Source organism: Onychomys torridus, chromosome 2 (assembly GCF_903995425.1).
Source record: "Onychomys torridus chromosome 2, mOncTor1.1, whole genome shotgun sequence".
Classification (NCBI taxonomy): Eukaryota; Metazoa; Chordata; class Mammalia; order Rodentia; family Cricetidae; genus Onychomys; species Onychomys torridus.
In genome coordinates, this window is record NC_050444.1 from 66,850,480 (window position 1) to 66,876,616 (window position 26,137).

At 46.1% G+C, this 26,137-nt stretch overlaps 2 protein-coding genes across 4 annotated transcripts in view; one reads left to right on the top strand and one right to left on the bottom strand.

The window, feature by feature from the left end:
* The window catches only part of Tmod1 (tropomodulin 1), an 83,492-nt gene extending 81,475 nt beyond the window's left edge, over positions 1-2,017 (top strand). For all 3 annotated transcript variants that reach the window (XM_036177412.1, XM_036177413.1, XM_036177414.1), the window contains one exon: positions 510-2,017. In XM_036177412.1, the coding sequence (XP_036033305.1) occupies positions 510-574 (65 nt within the window). In that variant the 3' untranslated portion in view covers positions 575-2,017. The remainder of the gene's footprint in view (positions 1-509) is intronic.
* Tstd2 (thiosulfate sulfurtransferase like domain containing 2) lies at positions 928-26,111 on the bottom strand. Its single transcript, XM_036177411.1, is given in 11 exon segments — positions 928-3,087; positions 5,382-5,520; positions 6,081-6,122; positions 6,124-6,240; positions 6,708-6,826; positions 10,343-10,448; positions 11,173-11,298; positions 15,961-16,081; positions 18,357-18,670; positions 23,574-23,781; positions 26,046-26,111. Coding segments are annotated over 10 exon segments (1,482 nt in total). The 5' UTR covers positions 23,739-23,781; positions 26,046-26,111; the 3' UTR covers positions 928-2,854.
* Between the last annotated feature and the right edge of the window lie 26 nt (positions 26,112-26,137).

Below are 26,137 nucleotides of genomic sequence, written 5' to 3' on the forward strand. Positions count from 1 at the left end.
CAGCATTTGAGCATGAATTGTCTTGCTCCTGGGGGAATGTCATTGTTAAAACATGAGGGGGCAGGAAAATTTGGGGCACTTTTCAGTTATTGACATAGGCAGGAGGCAGGCCAGGCACTCCCAGGAGGAACAAAGGGAGAAACATTTCAGCGGGCTAAGACCCCAGTCTTAAGACTGGCTAAAGTTAACTTTGCTCAGATCCAGTCTTCAACTGTGGAGTCCCTGTAGGCAAAGGCAAACGGTGTGTATGTGTGTGTGTGTACAAGAGACGGGGGGGGGGGGGGGGGTGGGGTGGGGGGGGGGGGGGTGGGAGGTGCGGGGGGACGACAATGACGGACTGTGTAGTCAGCCATTTAGATGACCACCCTACCACAGACTCCCTTTAGTAACCAGGGACAAACTACACAGCCTCCTGTAACTGTCCTTAACAAGCAGACTCTGACCTTTGGAGCCAGTGTGTTGGGATTGGCAGGGACAGCTGTTCACATCTCTTCCCCATTCCTTTGCAGTGAGGAAGAGGAGGCTCGCAGACCTGACGGGACCCATTATTCCCAAGTGCCGTAGTGGTGTCTAGTGTGCAAAGGGAAGCCCACGCCTGTGAACTGGACGTGTTCTATGGATAATCTGTGTTCCCCAGTGGAGAGCAGGAGGCAAATGCTGGCGTGGAACTCTTGTGGTTCAATCCTTTGTGCACAAAGGTTTAGGTTAACTAGTGACTGTAGTCGACCTTTTATAAAATATGGTCAATGTGAAGTTCTCTTTAGTCACAGAAATTCAGTCTGGTTATTATTTAAAATGAAGAAGCCTTCAAACTGGCAGATCTTGCTGCAGATAGCATGACAGTACCAGCCCAGGAGTCCCCTGGTGGCCATGCTTTGGTATTTAGGTACATTTACAACATGGAACGCCGTCAACACAGAGCACTCTTCCCAACTCGTTTGGAAGTGCTGTAAAACACTTTATTACAGGTTTGATCATAGCAACTCAGTAGAAAGAACAGATAATCATGATTTTTCAACCCACTTGAAACTTTAGCTCAAGATTAAAGCTGCCAAATTGATTCCAGAATCAAACTCCCTCCCCCCCAAGAATGAAAGACAAGCTACAGAATCTTCTAAGAGCCAGAAAGACACAAGATTCCTTCTGCCTGGTAAGAGAAGGGGGAGAAAAAGGCAACTGTGAAATTTCAAGTTTTAAAATCTACCACCCAGGCAAGAGACATATTCCTGAGTGCTCTGTGTGAACACCTGGGATGTACTCACTGCAGACAGAAATCATTTTTTCTTTATTGAATGCCAACTTCACGATGGATGAAAACCTCTTCTGATACCTCAGTGGGCAAATGGCTTATGTGAGGCCAATACCCCTGGGTGAATTTCCAGTCCACTGTGGCTGTGGTATTTAGCATGGCCCTGCTTACAGACACCAAGTGCCTGCCTGGTCACTTATGAGACAAATCAAATCACACAGAGCTCTTGCCTACAAATGAAGCCTTTGAAGGACAGCAGTGCACAATGTCCAAACGGCACAGAATTAGGAAATTCTGGCCAAACGACACAAGTGATTACTCTGAAACCTAAGTTAGGCGTTCCTACTGGGTCCCTTCTTTAACACCACGGGAGTCAGTAAAAATGTTAAAACATTGTTCTTGTGCCTTTTAATAGACCACAGTGCCAGTTAAACTAGTGTTTTGTTGTTGCTTTGGGGGATGATTTCCTTAGGAATTCAGCCGGTATTATAATGACAAGGCTCAAGAGCTATCGGGCACAGCCCAGGGGGCTTCTGCCAAGGGAAAGTCCTGCACACTGAACTGCAATGCTGTGGACAGCACATGGGCCCAGGGGTGGCACCAGGGCCTCACCACTAGCACAGTGTCTAGTGAAGCCACATGTGGGCCCAGGGGTGGCACCAAGCTGCAGGGACAGCCAGCCCCACTCGGCTTCTCCTTGAAACACAACTGCAGCTGCATTCTGCATCACTGGAAACTGCAACCTAATATTAAAGCCATTGGTCTATGTGTGGCTGTGTGTGCTTAAGACTCATGGGATAGGGACATGCGCCAAAAGTCAGAAGGCTAGAGAGCTACTATGCTGAATGACCTCACTAAGAAAGTGTCTTGTGTCCCAGGTGTCCTAAAGCCTGCTGCTCATCTGGATCCCTAAAGGGAACACTTAGAAGCAAAGAGAGGGGATGCTGGGTAATGCAGGGCTGTTAGGTGGACATCTTTCAAAGAAACCAAGTCAATGAAAACGTAGGCCACTTTGAGACCACCTCTCTCAGATGAGCTGGCCTGGGGGCTGGCATCTTCTGTGAAAGGACAGAGTGTAAATACTTTAGACTCTGAAGGCTACATGGTCTCCAGCCAACTACTCAGTAGTGCCAGGATCACATGGAAAGGAATGGCCTGACTCAGTAAAGTCTTCAAAGCAGAAAGTGGTCAATACCACAGATTACCGAGGCAGGGGAAGGAGGCAGCTGACCTGGTTGAAGAGTCCATACCCGGGGTGAAAAGGTTTCTGGCAAGAGCAATGCCTACTACCTAGCCACACGGCAGAGAAGACATGGCACAGGCACCAAGCTCAAGGCTCCCCCCTCAACATCCTTGGGATCCCACAATAGTCACCTTCTTTCCAGGCTCTAGTATCTCCTGAATCAAAACGGGTAGATTAGGTAGCCAACACTGGACTCCCTGTCCCCTCTGCCTGTGGCCATCTGCTATGGTGGCAGTGACCAACATGGAAGTCCCCTTGACAATTCACATGGCCACTTAAGCCTATATTGTGAAGCTTATGGAATGCTGAAGATGCCACTCAGCCTCACCAGCATCAGGCCCTGGCTCCAGGTTCACAGGGACTCATGCACACTGCTCCTGTGGGATGCGTGGCCTCCGGGCTGTACACTCACATTCTTCTTTAAAACTGTCCTGGGTGGGGCCTGAAGCCTGCCTGCCCCCTTTGTCTTGACACGTGACACAACAGGCTGTGAGTCCTTGTCCTTGACAAGCAGAACAGGTCAAAACTAGCTGGCGGCATTGGGGAGTAGAACAGAGTTTATATTGGTCCCACGGGGCTCCACAGTATGAACATTCTAGGGAAGAAAGAGTCTTATTATTCTCTCTCCCTCTCCCCCCCTTCTCCTCCGCCTCACACACACACACATACACACACACACAGAGAGAACGAACTTATCCAATTCCTAAATACAATAAATACAACCCTGAGTTCACTAGAATCTAGTATACTCTTGTGGTCCAAGGGAATGTTTCCAAGTCAGGCGGGGTGGCATCAACTATAACCCCAACACTTGGAAGGCTGAGACAGGAAGATTACAAATTCAAGGCCGGCCTGGGCTACATGCACAGTAAGACCCTGTCTCCGAATTAGGAACAAATAGACCAAAAAAAAAAAAAAAAAAAAGTACTCCTATCTTCTAAGAAAGGGAAAGGCCTCTGTTGGGGGTCAGTGTGGCGAGGCTTCTGGAAACTATGTTTTGACTCACCTTCACCCATCCATTATTCTTTTTTCCATCCAGAAAACAGGCTCATCTCTTTCTCGTGAGCACTTCTAAAACCAGCTTATTACCCATCGCTACATGGTCTCTCCCTGAGATAAGCCCCCTTTCCAGGGGGACTATATACCTGAGTACAGATGACCCCACCTGATATCCAACTTGTAAATGCACAACTGTCCACCCCAGGCCACCACCAAAGGCCGTTCGTTGCCTCGACATTGACCACCCAACTCCTGAGCTGCTCCTTATCTTCCTCTTCAGCCTGTACTTCCTGGCCCACTTGAGGCCTTTGAAAACAGCACAGTCCCCTTGCTTGGCTACGCTACCTTTGACCTTTGTCACGTGCACAGTCACATGCAGACACTCGGTCCTGCAGGTATTTCCTCTATAAAATCCCCAATTTGTTTTCTTTCTTTCTCTCTTTTTCGGTTCTTCGAGACAGGGTTTCACTGTATAACAGCCCTAGCTGTCCTGGAACTCACTTTGTTACCCAGGCTGGCCTCGAACTTACTGAGATCTGCCTGCTTTTGCCTCCCAAGTGCTGGGATTAAAGGTGTGCGCCACCACCACCTGGCTCCTAATTTATTTTCTACTTGTAATCTGAGGTTTTAAATAAGACAAATATCAGGCCATCATAATGAGTAAAAAGATCAGTAAGGTAGGCAGGCAAGATGGCTCCTCAGTGCTTTGATAAAAGCATTACCAAGAATGACAGATGACCTGAGTTCGACCCCCAGGATCATCATGGTGGGGAGCCGACTCCTGTGGTTTTCCTCTGACCTCCACACATGCCTTGTGGAATGTACACGAGCACATACGTAGATACACTATGACTTTTCATTCAGATACCACTGAACTGCAGTATCCACGGCAACTGACTTTCTGGGGGACTGCTCCTCCTTTTCCTAACTGTCTGGCCCAGCACTGCAGGCAAACTAATGACCTGCTGCACCAGCTACCCTCACGGCCCTGCTCCTGCTCTTGCCTTCTCCCCTCGCTCATGTGCACTCAGGGACACGGGGGCGCTCTGGCTGCGCCATCTGTCATCCCGTCAATTGCCAGGGTTGATTTGGCTATCTGGCTGTGTAAGCAGGTGTCCCTTTCCTCCCTCCTGGCTCCGTTGTGTCCTCCTCAAGCTGCAGCTCAGCTGATGAGAAGGACTTTCCCCGCAGAGAAGAGCAGCAGTCCTTGGTCAAGGGTGTGCAAGCAGCTGCTGTGCGTCCCTGGTAGGACAGCAGACAAGCCCTCCAATGTGCAGTTGTGTTCACTGACCACCTGATTCCACTCTGCTGCTTCTGTGGATTATCTGGTAGCCTGGCCATGACTATGGACCCTGTCTACAAAGAATAATTTTAAATGAATAAAATCAAATGCACAGCATGACAATGGAAACCAATTGTATAGAAATACAGTAGCAAAAAATCTTGCAAATGTGTGACACAGCAAGAGCTATGTTACTTGTAACATGAGATACGGGAGTCAGTGGGAGTCAGTGGGAGGCCTACCTACGTCCACTGTGAAACTGACAAGTGCGATGCCTGCTGAGTTACTACAGCACCAGCAGTGGATGTGGCAGTGCTGGGAATTCCACTGGAGGCAGAGGCCCAGTACGTCTGCCACACCTTGTCCACTGTCTGCATTTTAAAGCACTTGCCTACCCAGTATATGGCATGGCCAGGACCATCAATGCCTGTTTCATTCCTGCATCTCCAGCTGCTGGGAAACAAAACAGTGGCCCAGTGACCTTCACTTCCCCATGTTAGGTTCAGGTGACAGTCCTGGAATGCCTTTCCTGGGTAGTGCGTCCAGAATGGTGAATGATTCTGACCTGATAGAATGTGGGCTCTGGACCTGGACCTGGGCTGCCCTACCTGATACCACAGAACTGTTGTAGGCCAGGGCGAACCGCTCATCAAAGACAAACAGCTTCCCTTTGTAAAAACCATCAGGGAACTCTTCCAGGTACTTGTGGATGCCACCCTTGAGCTGAAACACTTCCTTACACACTCCCTGGATAGAGAAAACACATTCAGATGTTGAAAGAAACAGACTTTAGAAGCAGCTCCATGGTGGTGAATGCCCAAGCAGAGCATCCACCACCTGTGCCCAGCAGCCAGGGCTCCCAATGGCCTCCTGAGGGTGTGGAAAATGCTGACCAAAGGGTCAAAGAACCACCTGGCTAGACCTCGCCTCCTGGGGGATGGGTGATGACAGCAGTCAGGCCCTTCACCCTCTAAGACCCTGGAAGCCTAACTATTTTTGCTAGCCCCAAATATAGGAAGGCATCTGTTGGGACATGTAATGTTCCCGAACTTGCTCTTCTCGGGATCAGGCACAGGGATTAGGAAGGGGAGCACTCAGCTAAGCTTGCTCCTTTGTACTTGACGAGTCTGCTAAGTGCTGCAGACTTCAGCAGCTCAGGGCTACACTTACAAACCCCATGCTGGAGCTGTGCTGGGTAAAGAGGACCCTTCAGCCGGCCAGGGTGTGTGTGTGGGGGGGGAGGGGGGAGGCTGGTGAGGGTGGAGCTGTCCTCCTCACCCCTGTGTGCTGGGCCTGCAGTGGCTCACCTTGGCTCTGAGGTATGCAGAACCCCGCTCGCAGCGGATGCCCTCCAGTGCAGTACATCAGCACCCTCTTCTGCCTGAAAATGTCAAGGTTTTTGTCAACGTAGCTAGGGAAGTAACTGAATTTCCTGATGTCTGGTGCTAAGCAGCCCTGGAATCGTCCCTACAACATAGGGACAGAAGGAAATGATTAGAAAATGTACCTGCTGGAACTGGTTCTTTCCGTGTAACCACCCCACCTGGGTAACGAGCATTTGCCACCAAGGTCTGCGTCCCACACTCTCCCCCTTTAACTTCAAGATCTGGAACTAGACACAGGGCTAGGGTTGTGGGTTCCCTTCTTACAAATCCCCCAGGGGGAGGGTCAGGGTTACAGTGGCAGCTTTCACAAGGTCACTGGCACATGCCAAGAGGAGGTTCACGGGAAACAAAATCATTTTATGTACCAATATGTCTTGAACTGGTATTTCCTTAGAGTTTCTCAACAGACCGGGAGTTCAGGACGTGGGTTTTCCCTGGTGCTGCCAGTACAGGAAGGAGGCTGGTGTGGCTAAAGGTTCTACACGGGGCTTACACTATGCTGCGCTGGCACACAGCCTTTCATGGCTCGCAGCTCTGGCTCTTACTTACTATCTTGCTTTCATAGAAGTTTCTGCAGTCCAGGAGGACAGTGTCGCCTCGGTCCTGATTTGCCTTCGATAAAAGCTTTTCTATTTCTTTATGAAATTCACCAGGGGATAAATGGATTCCTAAAACCAAGACAATTACATTAAAACAACAGGAAAATCAAATCACAACTGTCCTAACCTGACTAAGTGCAGACTTTGCTTCTTCCCACCTAAACCTCTTTTCACTAATTACAATTCAAAGAATGACAGTATCTGATGATCAGGACAAAACATCTCAGCGTCTCAGGCATCTCCATCTCCTGCTCTAACCTGAGACTACAGAGCTCCGACAGTTGAGAAATAAGGGGTTATTCTTAAACCAGATGCTTGGGGATTTATGTGGAGTGCAGCACACTGTGTGCTGTGTGGTCACTAGTGAGTAAGGAAATGAGAGTTGGTGTAGGGGGTAGCTTTGACCTGGAAGTTCCAACCCCCACTGAGGCTTCGGTAATGGTCACGCCCACAAGGCGGGGCTGAGGGAGGAAGCGGAAGACCTAGGATCAAGAGGAGAGGTCTCTCTTAGTTCCTGGACCCTGGATGCTGGAGGTAGACTGAGCAGAGTTCTCCAGAGAACACCTCCGGACTGCGCCATACCTTTCCCAGACCCTGTGACCTATCCCTTCATTTGTAAGTTACCCCACAAAATAAACCTCCCTTTTAACTACATGGAGTGGCCTTAATAATTTCACCAATAAGAGTGTCCTGCTGTCCAATGTCCACAAAGGAGCTTCAACATGCTCAGGATTCACTACAGCCTTCAAATTGTCAAGTAACCAAGTTGACCCCAAATTCAAGGCTAAGACCTTGGCTTAGGCCAAGGTAGCTGAGAGCACTGTGTTATGGGAAAGTTAGAGCATGTGTGTGTTTGATACAAGGGTAAGAAGACTATATCTAAATGTGTGCATGCATAAGAGAAAAGGGGGGGGTTGACAACACACATGGAAAAGAGGGCGAGAGAGACAGAAAAGCTCTACGACAGGAGAGAAGAAATGGAGGAGTCTTAAAGCACAAGAGGGCTGAGAGAACAGATTCTAGTCTGCGGAGCCTTCACCTTAGACTCTCAGAGGAGAAATATCCCCAGACATCTGACTCACTGTGAAGAACTTAGAGTGAACATTGCATTGTGGGATAATTACACTTCAGGGTAGGGGCCTCTGTGACTCAGTTATCCACCACTCAGAGCTCTATGGCACCATAGGAGCCTCACTGTATTAGGCAGGAACCCCAATAACCATCACCAGTTCTCCAAACCTAGAGAGCAAAGGGTGCCTGAGCACAGTCTAGGTTCCCAGCTCTCAGAGCCTGTGCTATTCAGGCCATGTCACATTATTACATGGGTCCCAAAACAGTGATGTCAAAAGTGAGCTTCAAAACTGGGAGGAGGAGCATGGGGATTCTCTTTGCCTTCTCCCTGCAGCAGGGAACTTGAGGGAGCCAAATATGTCCCCTGCTGCTGCTCTTCTGGCAGAGAGGGCCCAAATAGACAAGAGATCTCTTTAAATCACCTCCTTCAGCTGAAGGCAGCCCAGGCCAGCCTCCCCTCAGCTCCTAAACAGTGTCCTGCCACACCAAGGAGAGATACTGTCGTCATACTACCTCCTGCTAAGATGGAGACACCAAGCAGACACACCCCTACCTGGGTCCTATCTCTTCATGCATGAGCCTATTTCCAAGGTGCCTGGATCTTACCCCCTCCCCCACGTACTCTTGGCCTTCTTTTTGATGTTTACCTATGAAAAGTTATTATCTTCGAGGCAGGTGGCCCTTTGTTCTGTGAGGGAAGGCACTACTATCTTGGAAGCAGTCACCCAGCTGGAGGCAAAGAAAGGGACTGGACCTGAACTGATCAAGGTTCTGGCCCAGAGCTGCCTAGCACAGATGCTGCTGGTCCCCTATGGACAACTCCCTGAGCAGAGGAAGGTGACAGGAAGTGCGACATACTGCGTTTCAAGAACTTAGCATGAAAAAGTAAATCTTATTAACAGTTTTATATTCAATACATACTGCTATGTTTTGGACGTGTTAACCATGTTATGCAAGCTCATTCCACCTATTCCTATTTACACTAGAAACTGAAAAACAATGTTATGTGGCTCTCATATTTCTACTCAACCGTCACTCTCAATCTCAATAGCAATCTAGGGGAGATAGCTGAACAGAGGACCACCCTACTGGGATGTAATTAGTACTATTCCAGGACTGGGGAACTTTATAGACAAATGATTGGGTGCCTTCAGAACTAATCTGCAGGGCAAGCAAGATGGCTCAGTAGGTAAAGGAACTGCCTTCACACCTCATGATCTGAGTTTTACCCCCAGAACCCCATGATGGAAGGAGAGAACCAGGCCTCACGAGTTATCCTCTGACTTTCACATGCTCGCTGCAGCTCACAAGCCCATACACACACACTCACACAAACAAATACAAGTGTGTCTCCAGGAGATACAGTCAGCTGAGGACTACCCCACAGGGCACAGTTAACACTATCCAGACTCTGAGAATCTCCACAAGCCAAAGGGCTAAGATCCTTGAAAGCCAATCTGCACAGCTGAATGTACAAGCTTAAAGACATTTTTTCCTTGCTGAAGAGAGGTTACTTAAATCTGTTTTATTTGTGTGGAGGTCAGAGGACAAGCTCAGGCATGAGTGTTTACCTTCCATCTTGTCTGCAAGGGACTGCTGTGTGTCAGCTGCTGGTGACTCTCTGAGAGTCCCGTTTCTGCTCCCCATCTCACAGCAGGGGCTCTGGGGTTACAGGTGGACACACTGTGACACACTTGAGTGACCAGCGCTTTACCCAGTCTTAGCTCCTCGTATTTAATCCTAATAGAAACTTCAGAATTCATGACACAACTGGGAATTCACTGACCAGGTATTTATTAAGTAATTACTGCTAAAATGTTTTAGACATGGTTAATAGTAAAACTTAACTGTTAACCTTTCTTTTAGAGCTATCTCCTGAAATATTTATGAGTGAAATAACATGACCCAGAGAGTCTCTTTAAAGGGATCTGGGGTGAGAGAAAGGAGTGGGGTCAGAGGAGAGTTTGCCATGAATGAGAGCTGCTGAGGCTGCATGGTAAGCATATGGAAATTCATTCTATTATTTCCCCTACTCTAGTTAACGTTTGGAAACTTTCATGGTAAAAAGTAAAACAAAACCAAAAATCCCCACCAAACAAATGTCTTTCAGTCATCTATAGTAAGCACAGGGAAACAGGGATTGAATGTTCTAGAGCACAGCTTTGGTTTTGAAAGCTATTTGCTTACCGTGACAAAAGCCCACATGCTCTTTCTGCTGATGAACTATTTGCAAGTAATAACCACACCGCTTTCAAACTGCTCTCTCTGGAAAGATGAAACAACTTCTTGCCAAACCATCACTGAGAAAAATGTGCTACGGGTCTAAAGGTGAGCCTTTAGTTACCATAAGCACCACAGAAGCCAGTTCAAATCCTGGATAGACAGTTAGCTGCCCGATGGCTATTTTAGAGAGAAGATCTACTGGTTTCTACTGATCAATGTCTGACTTTCTTATGTGTCTATTATGTTTGATCTCTATGACAAAAAGCACAATTCTTTACAACATGAGCATACCAGGGTTCTTGTAGGAGATATGGCTGGGGCTGATCCCCATAGGCACGATCTCTTCAAACACACCGACTCGCAATTCCGGGAAGCAGTGAGCACCTCCTTTGCTGCTCTAGCCAAGGAGAAACGAGACAGAGTTTATTGTCTCACTGCCAACTAAAGACAAGTGCCAAATATAAAAATTATGGTCTGTTTTATAGTGTGATAGCTGAAATTTTAAACCTCAAATTAGGGGTAAAAAGGAACTGTCAATGGAGATAAAGCTATGATCCAGAATGTTCCAGAAAATTCAACATGTTAATAAATGTTCACTGTGCCACTTCCACATGCAGGAACATTATGTTTGTAGGGCTCTGTACATGTAAGTCAGCACTACTGAGTCACTGACGTAATTGCACGCCAGCTTTGGTTGGGGAGCAATGACAGCTTGGGAAATATCAAGGTGTCCTGCCAGCTCACCACTCACTGTGCTGAAGCCTGAAGGACTGAGACACAGCACCTCTGCTCAAAGAGCCACAGCTTTTGTCTCATGTGGGGTCAGCTTCAACTTAGTTTACTGAAACCATAGTCCACCACAGAGATCTGCCAAAGAGTCCCTCCAGTCAAAACACCCAGGTTTCAGATCCCAGCTTGTTTAACTGCAGCATCCTTACAGGAAGGGTACCGACTGATTCAGCGAGGTGCCATGGTCACTTAGTGCAAACAATGACAAGCAGGCCTGTTTTACTGCACCACCTTGGAACTCAAAGGGAAGGGTTGTCTGGCTCTGTGTGCACTCTTCAGTGACCCACACCAGCAGACTGCTGGAGCTTTAGTTCATTTCCTACTTCTCTTACCTTAAAATCTTCCTCACACAGGCAATCCTTAAACAATGGGCAAGAAAGCATGGCTTCCACATAGAGTCTGGTGGCCCCTTTACTTCCTCCAACAGTTCCATTGATTCCTTCAGTAGCGATCCGGATCTGAGACACAGGATGGTAAGGAGAGTGCTGTCTTAGCTTGGTTGTCTTCCCAGGACAGACTAAAGGTCCCTTTCATGTCAATGAGCATACCAGGAAGAGCAGAGGCTCTTACAAGACAGCACGTGTCCCTCTGAAGCAGCGGGACCCACTGGTCAGCTAAGGAATTCAATGCCAAACAAGAACACGGGACCGAGACCTCTGGAAAGACTACTTGTTTCAGAGCTCCAACTGTCCAGTCACAAAGGGGATTCTGAGATGAGTCTAAAGCCAGGCTGTAGACAGAGCTTCCAGAGGCTAGGGAAGAAGATGAGCTCCACCACTTCCTCGCAGGTGGCCCAAGAAGCTTCAACTTTGATGTCTCCATGCTACTTTCACAGATACGACAATGCCAAAGTGAATTAAAAAAAAAAAAGCTCACTTCAGAGACTTTACCCCAGTTCTAAAGAGGGAACTTATCTGGTAGTGGGATGCACATGTCACCTCTGCGTGGAGGCTGAAGGAAAGCCACCATCCCAAACCTATAGGCTGTAATTCTAGTTATGTTTTGTTCACTCATGTACCCTGTGTCTGTATCAATGCCTGCCACATGGTGGGCTCAGTACCCACTGAGTAAATGCATGTGTACCCACATCTAGGATTTTCTGGCTTCTTTAATCTGAAACTGCCTTTGAAACACTTCATTGGGAATGGCACATGAAAGCTTGTCTAGGGCAAGCTGGAGGCCTGCACAGCTGGTTGTCCTAAGAGAGTAAGATTCTGTGGGTGAGTTTAAGATGGAGCAACTTTATAAGGCGCCACCTCAGAGCAAGGTGCTAGAAAATGCCAGCTGGGACATCATGGAGACAAGGGCTTCAATCAAGGCCCAGAACTGTCAGCACTAGTCACACATACATGCAGCCAGATTTGAAAGTTATAAATGGCTGCTCATTTTCAGGGTCCAGAGAGACAAATGAGTTGTTGTCTTACTTGATCCAACTCTTAGGTCATGTGCCAAGCCAATGCCAGCTGACTGCGAACTACCCAGAGAAGTATCCTGATTCCCACAGACTCCCTGAGAAAGAGAGCTGCAGCTGGGCGTGCTAGAGCACACCTTTTCCCAGTGCTCAGGAGGCAGAGGCAGGAGGATCTCTGAGTTTGAAGCCAGCCTGGTCTACAGAGCGAGTTCCAGGACAGCCAAGGCTACACAGAGAAACCTTGTCTTGAAAAACCATCAAAAACCAAAGAGGACTGCAATCCAGGGGGGCATGGTCTACATGGGAGCCAGGGAAGCAGAGTGCACAAGCCACCTCTGTTCTACAGGCCACCGTACCTATCCCCGACTAACAGGAGACAACAAAGCAAGACAGCCTTGAGCAGCAAGTCAGGAAATCCATCTGAAAACAGTCCGAAGGAGGCAAGGATGAATGCACATTTTTATGTGACTGTTTCTGGGTAGGGGGGCAAGTTCTTTCCTCTTTCATTTTCATCTCAGGAACCAAATGCATGCCATGCACATCCACTGCCTAGGACAGTCACTTCTAAACTCCCTCAGGAGACGTGCAGTATCTAGCAGAGATGCTCTTTGGTGAAAGGCCCTGTCAGTAAGAAACTGAGACAAGCAACCGTTAGCACTGTGGAGCACCTGCTGAGACAGAGCTCCACATTCGAATCTCCAGTCCACAGACAAGAAAATGGCAGCCGCGGCTGCAGAGAAATCAAAGAACTGGAGAGTAGTAGATCCGTGACTCAACTGTCATAGGATTCAAATCTTATCATTTGTCCTTTCCAGTCTGAATGTATCCCCTCACGTTTTATCAGTTAATCCATGTGTACGTGTGTATGCCTGCATGTATGTATTTGCACAAATGTGTTCAGGAGCCTGTGAAAGTCAGAAAAGGGCACTGGCTCCCCTGAAACTCCAGTTATATCGACTGCTGTGAGCTGCTCTGTGGGTGCTGAGAATTGAACCCAGGTCCTCGGCAAGAGCAGTAAGTATTCTTAACTGTTAAGCCATTTCCACAGTTCATTCTCAAATTTCTTGAGGTCATATGATGTACAGCAAGGACCACTGAGGTTCTCCTTTCCTTACCTAAGAACCAATATTGTCAAAGCACAGCACTAAAGTATCTCATTAAACTGGCCAAGTCTTAGACGTCCAGAAATTTTGGATCTGAGATCCAGGAAACTGCTGCCGCCTGGTGGGCGGGATTGCTCGCTGCTAGGGTGCCACAGGCTGGGCCCAAAAGAAAAGGCCTCCTGGACCAAGAGACATTTTTTTTCTCTGTATGTAGCCTAGCTTGCTCTTGAAATTGCAGCAATCCTCCTGCCTCAGCCTCTTGAGTGATGAGATTACAAAAATGTACCACCACACCTAGCTTTAAACCAAAATAAGACTGATTTCATAATTCTGTACATTTTGTATGAACATTCATCTTTCTTGTTGAGAAAGTTCACTGAACAGAGATGGTGATATATATTCAGAATACAAATACTTACCAGTTTTCAAAACTATGTGCTAGATATTAGAGATACAGTTGTTGAACAGTAAAGTCCCCTACTCCCCGCACCAGCTCACAGGTCAAGATGCAAAGAGTCAGAAATAGAAGCTATGGAAAGTGTCATGGATGCCCCTGGAGGGTACACTGAGGAAAATGCATTCAGGCGGGAGGGCAGAAAGGGTTTCAGAGAAAGTTTCATTAAAATTGATAACCTAAGCCTCAGCAAATTAGACTAGGGACACAGGGTGGGTGTGGGAGTGCTCCTTGAAGAGAATTGTCTAGAAAAGAGGCAAACAAAATAAATCTTGGTAGGTCCCAAGAAACCCAAGAAACTGACGGGCACAGCTGGAGTGTGCAGAGTGGCAAGCCCAAGGGCCCCAGGCCTGCAGCAGCGGAGGCTGTTAGGGGTGGTCTAGCCCACCCAGCGCTGCTGGAGCTGCTCTAGCGAGATCATCCCGGCTGCTGCATGGAGAGCAGACTAAATGGCGGGTGACAGCTAGGAACTGGAGGCTAGTCTGGACAAGACGGAGTGGCAGCTTGGTCTAGGGTGGTCCAAGTAGAAAAAAGAAGTAAGTGGAGTCGAGGGACATTGCAGTGTGGTGATAGATTGTGTACCCTAATAAACTGGCCTGAGGATCAGAGGACAGAGCCAGCCACTAGATTAGACATAGAGGCCAGACAGTGGTGGCACGCACCCTTAATCCTATCACTCTTGGGAGGCAGAAATCCAACTGGATCTCTGTGAGTTCAAGGCCACACTGGAAACAGAGCCAGGCAGTGATGGCACACACCTTTAATCCTAGTACTGGGAAGCACACACACACCTTTAATCCCAGGATGTGACAGCAGGGCAGAGAAAGGGATATAAGGCGTGAGGAATCAGGGACTAAGGCAGTTCAGCTGAGACCTTTGGGGGGGGGGGGATTCAGAGGATCTGTTAGAGGATTCATGGAGTTGGTGAGGTAACAGGTGGTGGCTGTGGCTTGTTCTCTTGTTCTGCTTCTCTGATCTTTCAGCTTTTACCCCAATCTCTGGTACCGGGTTTTTTATTAAGACCATCTACAATGTGAGCAACACTATAGGGCAGGTGTGGTGATGAACTGAATGGGGTGAGTGGACCAATACTTCTCAAACAACATGAGCATGAAAAATGTCACTGACCTATTAGTTTATTAGTAACTGGGGCCCTCAGAAGGTTTCTACTGCACTTCCTTTAGATTTAAAAACTGAAAATTATTTAATAGATATATAAATGGAGAATAAACCACAAACGGCATTTCACAAAATGCTTATTAAATTATTAATAATTAATTAATGTTAATCTAAACATTTAAATATTAATTTAATAAACTAATTAATAAATAAAATTAATACATATCCTCTCATGCAGAGATGAATGTTACCATCTGGGAATATGCTTCCTCTCATCTTTACACACACACTCGTGGATATGCTATGAACATGCAGTCTTTCCTTTATTCCCAGTCTCCGATCCTTACAGAGTGCCTGCTACACACTTGCTCCAGCACTGAGAACACAGCATGCGGCCTGTATGCTGAGGAGACAGGTTCTACTTTCAGACCCTAATAAGGTCTTTGAGCAACAGCAAAGGCCGAGAGGAGTGAGGACACTTCACACTATACTTATGAGGAAACAGCACTGGAGTAGAGCAGCGCTCTGAGGAGGCATGCACATGCCAAGGAGGGGAGGGCCTCGTAGAGGGAAGGAGGTACAAACGTCAGTACCTGAGGTGGTAAAAGACCTGATTCTAGGCAAACAAAGGCGCTACTTAGATCAAACCTCCATGCGGAGGCTCTGGGTTCAGAGCATGCCCCTGTCTCAGCCCTCAGCAAACTGTCAGCGGACAGATGTGTCGGGACACGGCCATCCCACTCCTTTAGGTGCCTCCCAGGAATGGTTCGGCCTGCAAGAGCAAGGAGTAGGTTTGTTCGTTTGTTAACAAAGCCTGAAATATTGACTATTGGCCCGTTATGTATAGTTGACTGACTCCTGGTCTATAAAATAACACATCAGCAGCTGTTTACTACGTCACTAGAATGCCAGGCAGGATTTCCCTTGTTCTGAGAACCTGGAGAGAAGACTTCCACAAAGAGCAGAGCTCCTGCAGTCCAGGAGGAAGGGGACAGGATGAGGCTGTGCAGGGCACGTGTGCAGCAGGGCTTACCTTGCCTGTGAGGTGCAGGAGCTGGCACAGAGCTGTCTGCCAGGCACAGATCCCGTGGGGGTCCTCCAAGTCACAGTAGCAGTAATACAGGAGTACCTCCCCGTCCTTGTCACCCTGGCCACTACAAAAGGGAAGTCAGAGGGCAGGAGCACCTGAGTCACAAGGAGGCCACAGTTCCCAATAAACCCAGGCAGAAATGGGAGAACACAAAGATGGAGCCATTGTGCCTGTGTTCTTGCACTTCTAACAGAGGAGCACTCCTCTGTCAAATTTTCTCCACATAGGACAGCATCTGCACTGGACCTCTTACATTACAAAAAGCAAATCTGCTCTACTGTCCTCACTCACCACTCACCCCCAAGAGACGGACATTATTAACCCTTTATAGGCAAGCTGGAAATGAGCCCACTGTGGCTTATCCTCAATCAGGAGGCAGCATCTAGTTTCACTGGCTCACCATGAAAAAGGTTTACTTCCTTTTTTTCCCATATAATCCACTGACCTATGAGACAAGGTATTTTTTATTTTTTCGAGGGGATTCAAGACAGGATTTCTCTGCGTAGCAGCCCTAGATATCTTGGAATTTGCTTTGTAGACCCAGGTTGGCTGGCCTCAAACTCACAGAGATCCACCTGCCTCTGCCTTCCAAGTGCTGGGATTAAAGGTGTACGCCACCACATCTGTCCAAGTCATGTTATTATTGGCCATACAAGACAAACCTTTCTATGTCAGCATGCTCACACAGAAGCACTAAATCACTAAGACATCAGTACCTTAGGAGAAGAGAGTAATATAGTTTGAAACTAGACTTAAACAATTTAAAGCAAAGGAAAAGTTTGGATTCTGAAAATCCAGTATGTTGAGTATGGTATTCTCCAATAATCTTTTAAAAACATTTTATGCATTTACTATTTTTATGTGTCTGGTGTTTTGCCTACATGTATGTGTACAATGTGCATGCAGTGCCCACAGAAGCCAGAAGAGTGCATCAGATCCCTTTGAGTTACAGACAGTTGTGGGCCACGCAGTGTGTGCTGGGAATCAAACCTGCACCCCATGGAAAAGTAGCCAGTTCTCTTAACCACTGAGCCATCTCTCCAAGCCCTTCCCAGTAATCTTGATGAATGGTTTGTCTGTCTGGATGCATAGTTCTGAATTCATCAGTACCTGGATCAAACAAGCCTGTCTGATTCTTACCTACTCCATTTATTAGACATTTTAAATCTAAGTATAACTTACAATAAATTCAAACATTATGTTCCCATTCAAACCCTTAGAAAGCAAATTGGCTTTGCCCTCTATGCACTCTGTGTGTGGCTTCTGGTCTCTCAGCATAAAGATCTGACAAACCATTCAGGCACAGTCCTGTGCTATCCACTGTCCATGGCTCTTACTGCACAATGTTCCTTTTTGGTTTTATTTTTTTTGTGTTTTTGTTTTTCTGTGTAGCCCTGGCTATCCTGGAACTCGATCCGTAGGCCAGGTTGGCCTTGAACTCACAGAGATCTGCCTGCCTCTGCCTCTGCCTCCCAAGTGCTGGGATTAAAGGTGTGAGGCAATGTACCATGTTCTAACAAGACTGCATCCATCCTTTCATGCTCCTACTATTGCTATCTACAGTTGTTTCCACTTTTAAATTATTTTTATTATTTTAATCTCTCTGTGTGTATGATGTGTGTATATGATATGAATGTGTCCACATGTGAATGCAGGCAGGCACATGGGTGCCACAATGTGTATGTGGTAGTTGGAAGACAATCTTGGGTATCAGTCCTCACCTTCCACCTTGTTTAAGACAGGTCTGTTGTTCTTTACTGCTGTGTACCCAATGCTTGCTGGCCTGTGAGCTTTTGGGGATTCTGTCCCTGCCTTCCATTTTGCTGTAGGAGTATTAGGATTGCCCATAAGCACTACCATGCTTTACATGGATCCTGGGAATTCAAACTGAGGTCCTCATATGCACATGGTAAGCATTGCCTCCAATGAACCATTTCTTGAGTCTCTATCATTTAAAAATATACTAGTTGATTTTTATTTAGCAGACAAAATAATGGGTTGTTTCTAATATTTTGTTACTATGAATAAAACTGCCACAAACATTCATGTTTAGGCTTTTGTGGGCATATGTTTTTATTTCTGTTTGTTATATACCCAGGAATGGATCACTGGGAAGATGTCTGAATTTTAAAAGAACCTGCCAAACTCTTTTCTAGAGTGGTGGGGCCATCTCTACCCTCACCAGCAATGACTAAGCATTCTGGTTGCTTCACCATGTCACCTGTATTTGCCACGGTTGCTCTTTCTCAGTGTGCCCATTTTTGTGGGTTAACTGTAGTTTATTGTTGTGGTTGGAAGTATTTTAAAAGCAAACCAAACACAGAATAAAAAAAACGTACCTGCTTAGCTCATCAGGGCTAATGTGGCTTACATCGGGGAGCCAAGCAGACACTTCCTGACTAGGAGGAAGACAGTCTTTCGGAGGGCTCTTTCTGTCTGCGGCTGTACGACTCTGCGAGGCACTCAGTGCTGCAGTTAGCTGCTTCAGAACAGAAGCAGTCTGCTGGCACACTTCTTCTGCATGCTGTGTTGCCACATGTCTGTGGATGCTGGTCTGGTCTGCAAATAGCTGCTGACAGCATCTCCACCATTTTCCTTTAACTTCGAAAGAAGGTGCTGGAACTTCTTTGGTTCTGACCAAAAGGGCAAAGGCCTGCAATTCACATTTCAAACTACACCATTATTTAACAGCCTTAGGTTTCAGGTAACAAGTTTCACTCAATCTCTTATATTACTTTTTTTTTTTTGGGGGGGGTGGTGGTTCTAGTTTGTCATCCTGCCAGTCTACGAAGAATTCCAGGAGCAAGAGCATGGGCTTATATTGCTTTCAGCAACCCATACACTGACATTGGAGTGGTAAGGTATGGCTTCATACCCTAGCCTTCCACACCCAAGCCTTCAACATCCATGCTCTTCTGCACATGTCAAGGACATGTGCAAACCTGGACACCTTACTGCTTCCACCTTCCAGAGAGTCCTTCTCCACACTGTTCCCTGAGGTGTGATGTTACTCTGATTCCTTTAGACAGTAGTCTCAACATTCCTAATGCTGTGATCCTTTAATAGTTCTTCATGTTGTGGTGACCCCAACCTTAAAATTATTTCATTGCTACTTCATAAGTGTAATTTTGCTAGTGATAAGTCATACTCTACATATCTAAATGCAGGATAGCTGGTGTGCCACTCCCAAGTTGAGAACAGCTGCTCTGTCAACCCTTCTCAACACTCAGAGTTCACTGCAGAGGCCTTATCTAACATCAGTCTGTGGCACTCCCACTAAATGCCATTTCTTTACTTTTTGGATATAAGATTTTCTATTTTCATGTTTCCACTTAGTTGTAAATATTGGCCCTGCTATTTACCTTTGAAAACAAATGTGAGGAAGTTATTCAGTCCAAACTTCTACTTGGAAAAAGTAAATCAAAGAAGTACATAAATGTTAAGCATGTAATAGAATTATGTCCTTGTCTAGTACAGAACAGAAACACAATGACTCCTGAATGTTTCCCCATCCTGCTTCGAGCCTCATCGTTTACTATTTCTTTTACAATCTTCGTTCAAACGAAGCAGTCTATTCACTGTTCCTTAATCACCTCTGCCCTCCCAGCTTGGCTTATGCTCAGCCTGGTGTCTGGAGCAGTCTTCTTTCCTAAGTCACCAAATCTGATCTAACTGAAAAGATGTCCATTCTTTAAAGCAGGTGCTTAAGGCAATTACAGCCCAAAGCAGATGAGTACCCCTCAGGAAACTGGCAAGATTGTTCTAAAGTAACAATCTCTTACATTTCAGCCACCAAAATCCATTTTCCTTTCTTCCTGGGAAACTAGCCTTTGCAATTAAGGCTGTACCACTGTTCCCAATGGGAGTGACACATGACAACTCCTCTGTTCGTTCTCTCTCTGTCTCTCTCTCTCTCCCCCCTCTCTCTCAGAAATGTGCTGAGGCCAGCAGAGGTAACACCAGTCTGGGTTCTTGCAACCTGTGTGTTACTGAAGATGCCTCATCTCCCATCTCCCAAGTGCAAACTTCTAATGTGCTCTATCCACTACAGGTGAGGCCATTTGTTCCTGGAGCCTTGGCCACCACAATTAATACATTAGGAATTTCTACAAGACAAATGAGAGGAACACAGAGCAAGGTATCAACACATACATAACAAAAGCAAAGGGTAGTGTACACCTTTAATCCTATCAGAGGCAAACTGATCTCTGTAAATTCAAGGCCAGCAAAGGCTACAAAGTGAGACTGCTTCCAAAAGTAAATAGAAAACATTATTAGAACATTTCCAAGTCTTTTCCTCCACATCCTACATCTAATCCATCAATATGACTTCCAAATACACCCAAAATCTAACCATTTCTCCCTTGGCTACCATTCCACTGATCCAAGGATTATTATAATAGCTTCTTAGCCTCCCTCTTTCCATACTTATCACCATTTATTTTCCATTCAGTTGAAATGCTTCTTTTAAAATCTAGATCAAGCCAGGCATGGTGACATGTGGATCTCTGAGTTCCAGGCCAGCCTGGTTCACAGAGCAAGTTCTAGGACAGTCAGGGTTACACAGAGAAACCCTATCTTAAAACAACGACAAACCAACAAAAAATATGAACAAAAACCTAGACCAGGTATCACTCCACTGCTCTAAATTCCCCAGAGGCTCTCTTCCTATTCTCTAGAAGTCCCCAATAACCTGGTTCCTTCCACTGCTCCTACCCCATCCCGTTTCAGCCTCTTGGCTTTGGCTCAAACATAGCATGCAGGTTTCTGTACTACCTACAGCCTTTGCACAGGATTCTTCTCCCTCCACTATCTGTATGGTTTATCATTCTTCACATCTTCAAATCTCACCTATGACGAACAAGGACTTTTTCTGACAATCGTAAGTCTGAGAACAAGCTGAAATCTCTTTAATCTTCTCTAACTTTTCTCTGTAACACATCACTTAATATATTAGATAGTTGTTTATAACTGTGTTACTCTAGTAATAGTTTGTGGCTATCTATTAAAGTTCCTATTACAGTTATTACTAATTATTACCTATATATAAAGTCTTCTATAAGATGCCTTGACTCTGCAATAGGCAAAATAAAACAGCAAAATATACTATCAGAAGGAGTATATATTCCTCTTTCTGGGACACTCCTGATTATTTAGCAAAAATAACAAGAACTTCAAAAATATTCAAATGTTTTAACTCATTTTAGAGACTATTCTGAAGGGTCTGAATGTCAGGTAAATATTAGTAAGTAGCACACTGCAAGTAGCAGACAGTGTTGCTTTTCAAAAGGAAAATAAACTTATGGAGTACTATTTACCATGGCAATTCAGTAGTTTTCCCATTTAGTATGAAGCTTTTCATGGAGAACTGTCCCTGACACCTGTGAAAGCCCTGGCCAGAACGGCTGAGGCGGTGTGGCCCTAGTGACACCTTGGTGCACTGGGAAAGAAGGAGGAATACATCGGGCCTGGCTGTGCCCAGGAACTAACTGCAGTGCTGCTGGGACTTGACTTCTCTGCATCACCTTCCCCCTCGAAACTGCAGGATGGCGGCTACAGCTGAGTATCACAGGGCCTTCCTAAAAATTATCTATGGTCATTGTTAAAAGTTCAACACAAAACTCTTAGTTACCAACTGAAACCCATTGGGGGCCCCAATATCTACAGTTGTAAGCACAAGAACTGGCAGGGGCGGATGCCCTTTCATCACTTATCCATTTAGGATAGGTGTCTAGAAGAAAACGGGCGGATCAAAAAGCATCAGGTTTGAAACCATACTCTTGTGTCAGTCAGTGTATGCTCCCAACTACAAAGCAGATGAACGGCCTAAATCTAATTGGCACTCAATTTCTTACTGTCAATATTTTAAATATTATTCCCCCAAAAAGCAAGATAAATGCTACTTTATTTTTATTTGCATATTTTTCTTAGTACTAAGGCTGAATTGTTCCTACTTTCTCTGATTTTCTAGTTTATATGGGTTGTGTGTTTTCCTTTTTCAAAAGCTTTAAACTTTATATTAGAATTGGGGGAGGGGCACGTGCCATGGTACACACTTGGAAGTCAGAGAACTACTGTACAGAATAGTCAGTCCTCTCCATCCACCTCTCCATGGGTTGTGGGGCTGTGTTAGAGGTGAGGTGCACCACTGATGGACCTTCCTCAATTTGTGGAAGACCGGACCTGGAGTATGCAGGGTGGGGCATCTGGAATGACATGCTAGGACCGTTCAGTGTTCCATATAGTTGATCCTTCAAGACAGGCAAGAGGAAAAGGAGATGGCATTGCTAGTCCCTTCCCAACCACTGATGAATTCAATGGGAAAAAGGATACTTTACAGTGAGGAAACACTTTACAGTGAGGAAACCTAGCAGACAGTTCCTGCCAATTACTAAAATGACCACAGGCAGGAGCAGGAGCATCAGCACTGAGGAGCACCTAGGAGAATGTGGCAAAGTAAATGGGCACTTCTTCCTGGATAGTCTTCCTAAGAAAGCCAGGGAAGGAATCTCTGAATCTCTGAATCTCACGGAAGGAATATGAGTCAAAACCAAACTGAGGGCCCATCTACAAAACAACTAGAACTTGAGAGAAAAATGTAGTGTTCTAGTTTTAAGACCGAGCACTCAGGCCCCTAGGAAGGCAAGCACAAGTTCAGGGTCAGCTTTGGCTACATGGCCAAAAGAGAAGGGCTAAGATGCAGCAACCAAGCCAAGGGAGTGGGCCCTGGAACCAGCTCAGTCTATGTAACCAGGTGAGCTTTCTGCATTTGAGACAAGTGATGAGTATGAACAGAGCCTCTGGACAAGGCCAGTGTGTGCATCATTTATAAAATTCTGTAATTCACTTTCCTGTAAGTTTGAAATTACTGCAAAATAATACTGGTAAAGGACCTCTGTAACCTCTGAATTTCATTTTCAAGGAAACCTGTCTGAGACTGATGGAAGGTGGCAGCTGGGAATTACAGAAATATTTATTCTTCACTGACATAGAGCCAGAAGAAGGCTCCCTGAGAGAACCCCAGGCTGAAGGTCAGAAAGCCAGGTCTCAGCTCATTAGCCAGCCATTTCCCTGTTGGTGCGCCTCTGGTTCCCTGCTTTTAAGAAAACGGAGTTTCAGCCAATGGTTTCAGCAACAACAAAATACATGGTACTGACGAAGGGCGTCAATATCACCTCTTTATAGCCCAGTCATGGTATTCTTAGTAGCCTTGCAGCATCCTACGATGCTCTGTCCTTTCTTCAAAGCACTGAGCTAGCGAGATGAGACCAAACTCTTTCCCCACCATCAGCAGGGTTCAGTAACAGCCTCACCAGATGCCAGCTGCCTTACTACCTGTCAGTTCTCCTTACACTCTGGTGCTCAGTTCCTGGGATTCTTTCTACAACCGAGTGAGCAAAGAAATCCATCCTTCCTGTCCAGGACCTAGTATCCCCAAATACTCCACCAAAACTACATGCTGCCAGACTGGACCACACGGTGAGGCAGAAGGCAAGCTCAACAATCTACTCCTGTATGTATAGACACGATCGTGAAAACACTGAGAGCAATTTTACCTTTTTCTTTGCAAATGAGTACTTCTTCTTTGTATTGCCATCTAACTCCGCTTTGAGATTGTTGCTGGGGTTAATAAGATTTGATTCTTTTAAATCCAGATCAGAAAACTTTAAAACGCAGGTCTCCAGGCCATCTTCTTCATCTGGTGAAGTGGAAGAAGGCATCTGGATTGATCAGTGGGGCAGATTCCTTTCAGTCAGGTATCTTCTGAGACAGAAGATAGAAAATGCAATGCTCAACTCTTTGGGTACTTGTTGAAGCAAACATGAAGCTAATCAATCATGCATATTAGCAGTGGCCACATAGCCCATGCCATCCCATTCACTTGCTCACTCGACAGTATTGATGTGACAAGTATACTTGGCCGAGCACCCTCTACACATTGGGGACAGAGCAGTAATGCAACAGGAAAAAGTCTGTCCTCTAAAGTTTACAATCTAGTGGGAAAGATAAGCCAGTAAGTTGATTTTTAAAAGTCGTTTTAAATTTAATATTTTAAAGAAAAATAAGCAGAGTAAGGAGGCAGGTGAAAGGGCTCTTTATACATAAACGGGTAGGAAAAGCCTTTCTGTAGCAATAGCATTTTCAAAGAAACATGAATTAGGAAGCAAGCCATGTGAAAAATGCTGGGTGAATAATAGAAGGAAAGCACTTATGTACATCCCAAATCAACCAATACCAGTGATACTATGGCTTTGTTTCTTTTGTTCTCAAATCTCAGAGTCAAAATTTCAAAATTGCTACTGTGGTCAAATCTCACCGAAATGGATACACTATAACCAATAAACTGTTTTCTTTTTAGTTGTATTTTATCTACTTTGTGTCTACTTGAGCCTAGCACCTGCCAGGAATGTGCAAGAGAGAGGACAACTTTGAGGAGTCAGTTCCCTCCTTCCACATTTATACAGGTTCCAGGGATCAAACTCATATCATCAGGCTGCTGCGGCAGGTGTGTAAGCAGGTAACTGCTAGGCCCTCTTTGCCAGCACCTATTTTTCAAATTAATTTTTTCTTTGAGACTTGCTGAGTAGTACAGGCTGGCCTTGAACCCCTAGTAACCTTGAATTTGAGATTCTCTTGTCTCTACTTCCAGAACAAGGTGCCACCATACCAGACCCTAACCTTTGCCTTCTTTTAAAGTCAGCCATCCAGCGGAACCTCATTCACCATCACCCCAGTGCAAGGCTCCAGCATTTCTTGCCTGAATTACTGATGCTTAACTACCTTCTCGAGGACTTTTCCAAAGTCTCAGCCTACTCAGATAATCGGTGCCTTCCTCTCTGATCCCAACTTGTACCAGTCTTCTTCCGCTATTATGTCAGACTACAGTGCCTGTCATCATCCTGAAAGGGCCGTTTAGGACTTCAGCACCAAAAGACCAAAGCCTTCCTCTGGTTCACCACCACGCAGCTTCACTCTCCTGAACACCGTCTTGTATACAGAAGGCGACAAATGTTAATTAATCCAATATAGTACTTGTTGAATGAAATAAAGCAAGAATTGAAGAGTCAGAGAAATAACTCTGTAGGCATCTGATGGTCAGTCAGGTAGATTTCAGAGCAGAGACCATCAGGTAAAGGAAACAGTAAGTCTTGATTCCTAAAATGTGAACAAGCTGGACTTATCAGGAGAACATGGTGGTTCACACACACAGAAACCAAGAAGCCATAGTTTGGAGTTTGCAATGGAAATTCCCGGAGAGTTGGTGGGTATATGATCAAGATAGATTGTTTACGTGTATGGATAGATGAAAAGAACAAATAAAAGACATTCTTTAAAAAGAAAAAAGTAGGGCCGGAAAGATGGCTCAGGGGTTAAGAGCGCTTAACTGCTCTTGTAAAGGACCTATGATTCTGGTCGTCCCACCCCAGCACCCACATGGCAGCTCATAAGGGCCTGAAACTCCAGTTCCAGGGGATCTGATGCCCTCTTCTGGCCTCCATAAGCTTCTGCACACCCCGGCACAACCATAAAATATTCATATTTTTTAAGTCCGCGCAGAGTTTTAAACATAGTAGTAATAAGTTTGATTAATGGACTTGCTCTCAAAGTGCAGGGGCAGTGTTTGTGGATAAACTGTTACACAGGAAGTGAAGGAGCTAATGATTCCTCCCTAAACTCGTGGATTAGGCAAACGGCAAAAACGGCCTTTTACTGAAACCGGTAAGACCGAAGGAAGAGTTTCGGCCAGACCATGGACAAGGCAGTTGGGTGCCCATCAAAGACATCAGGGCAGAGGGCGTCCACATACTGTACACGTGCAGAGGGACAGAAGAACAATTGAAACCAGATCGATCGATTATCTGCGGCGTCCTCATCCGTCAGCTGGAAGAGGTGGGCGGTAAAACGACCATGAGCAGGTTCGGCCAGGCGGGCCTAACTTCCCTACCGCTGGGGAATGGTTTCCCCTCCCTCCCCGCCCAGGTCTCCCGAGGCAGCTACGGCCGGGCGGCGAGAGCGAGAACACATACCCGCCGATCCTAGGCCTTTCCTGGGTCTCCCTTCACCAACTTGGCGCTGCTCCCCGCCCGCGAGCCCACGCCCCCGACGCGCGCGTGCGCAG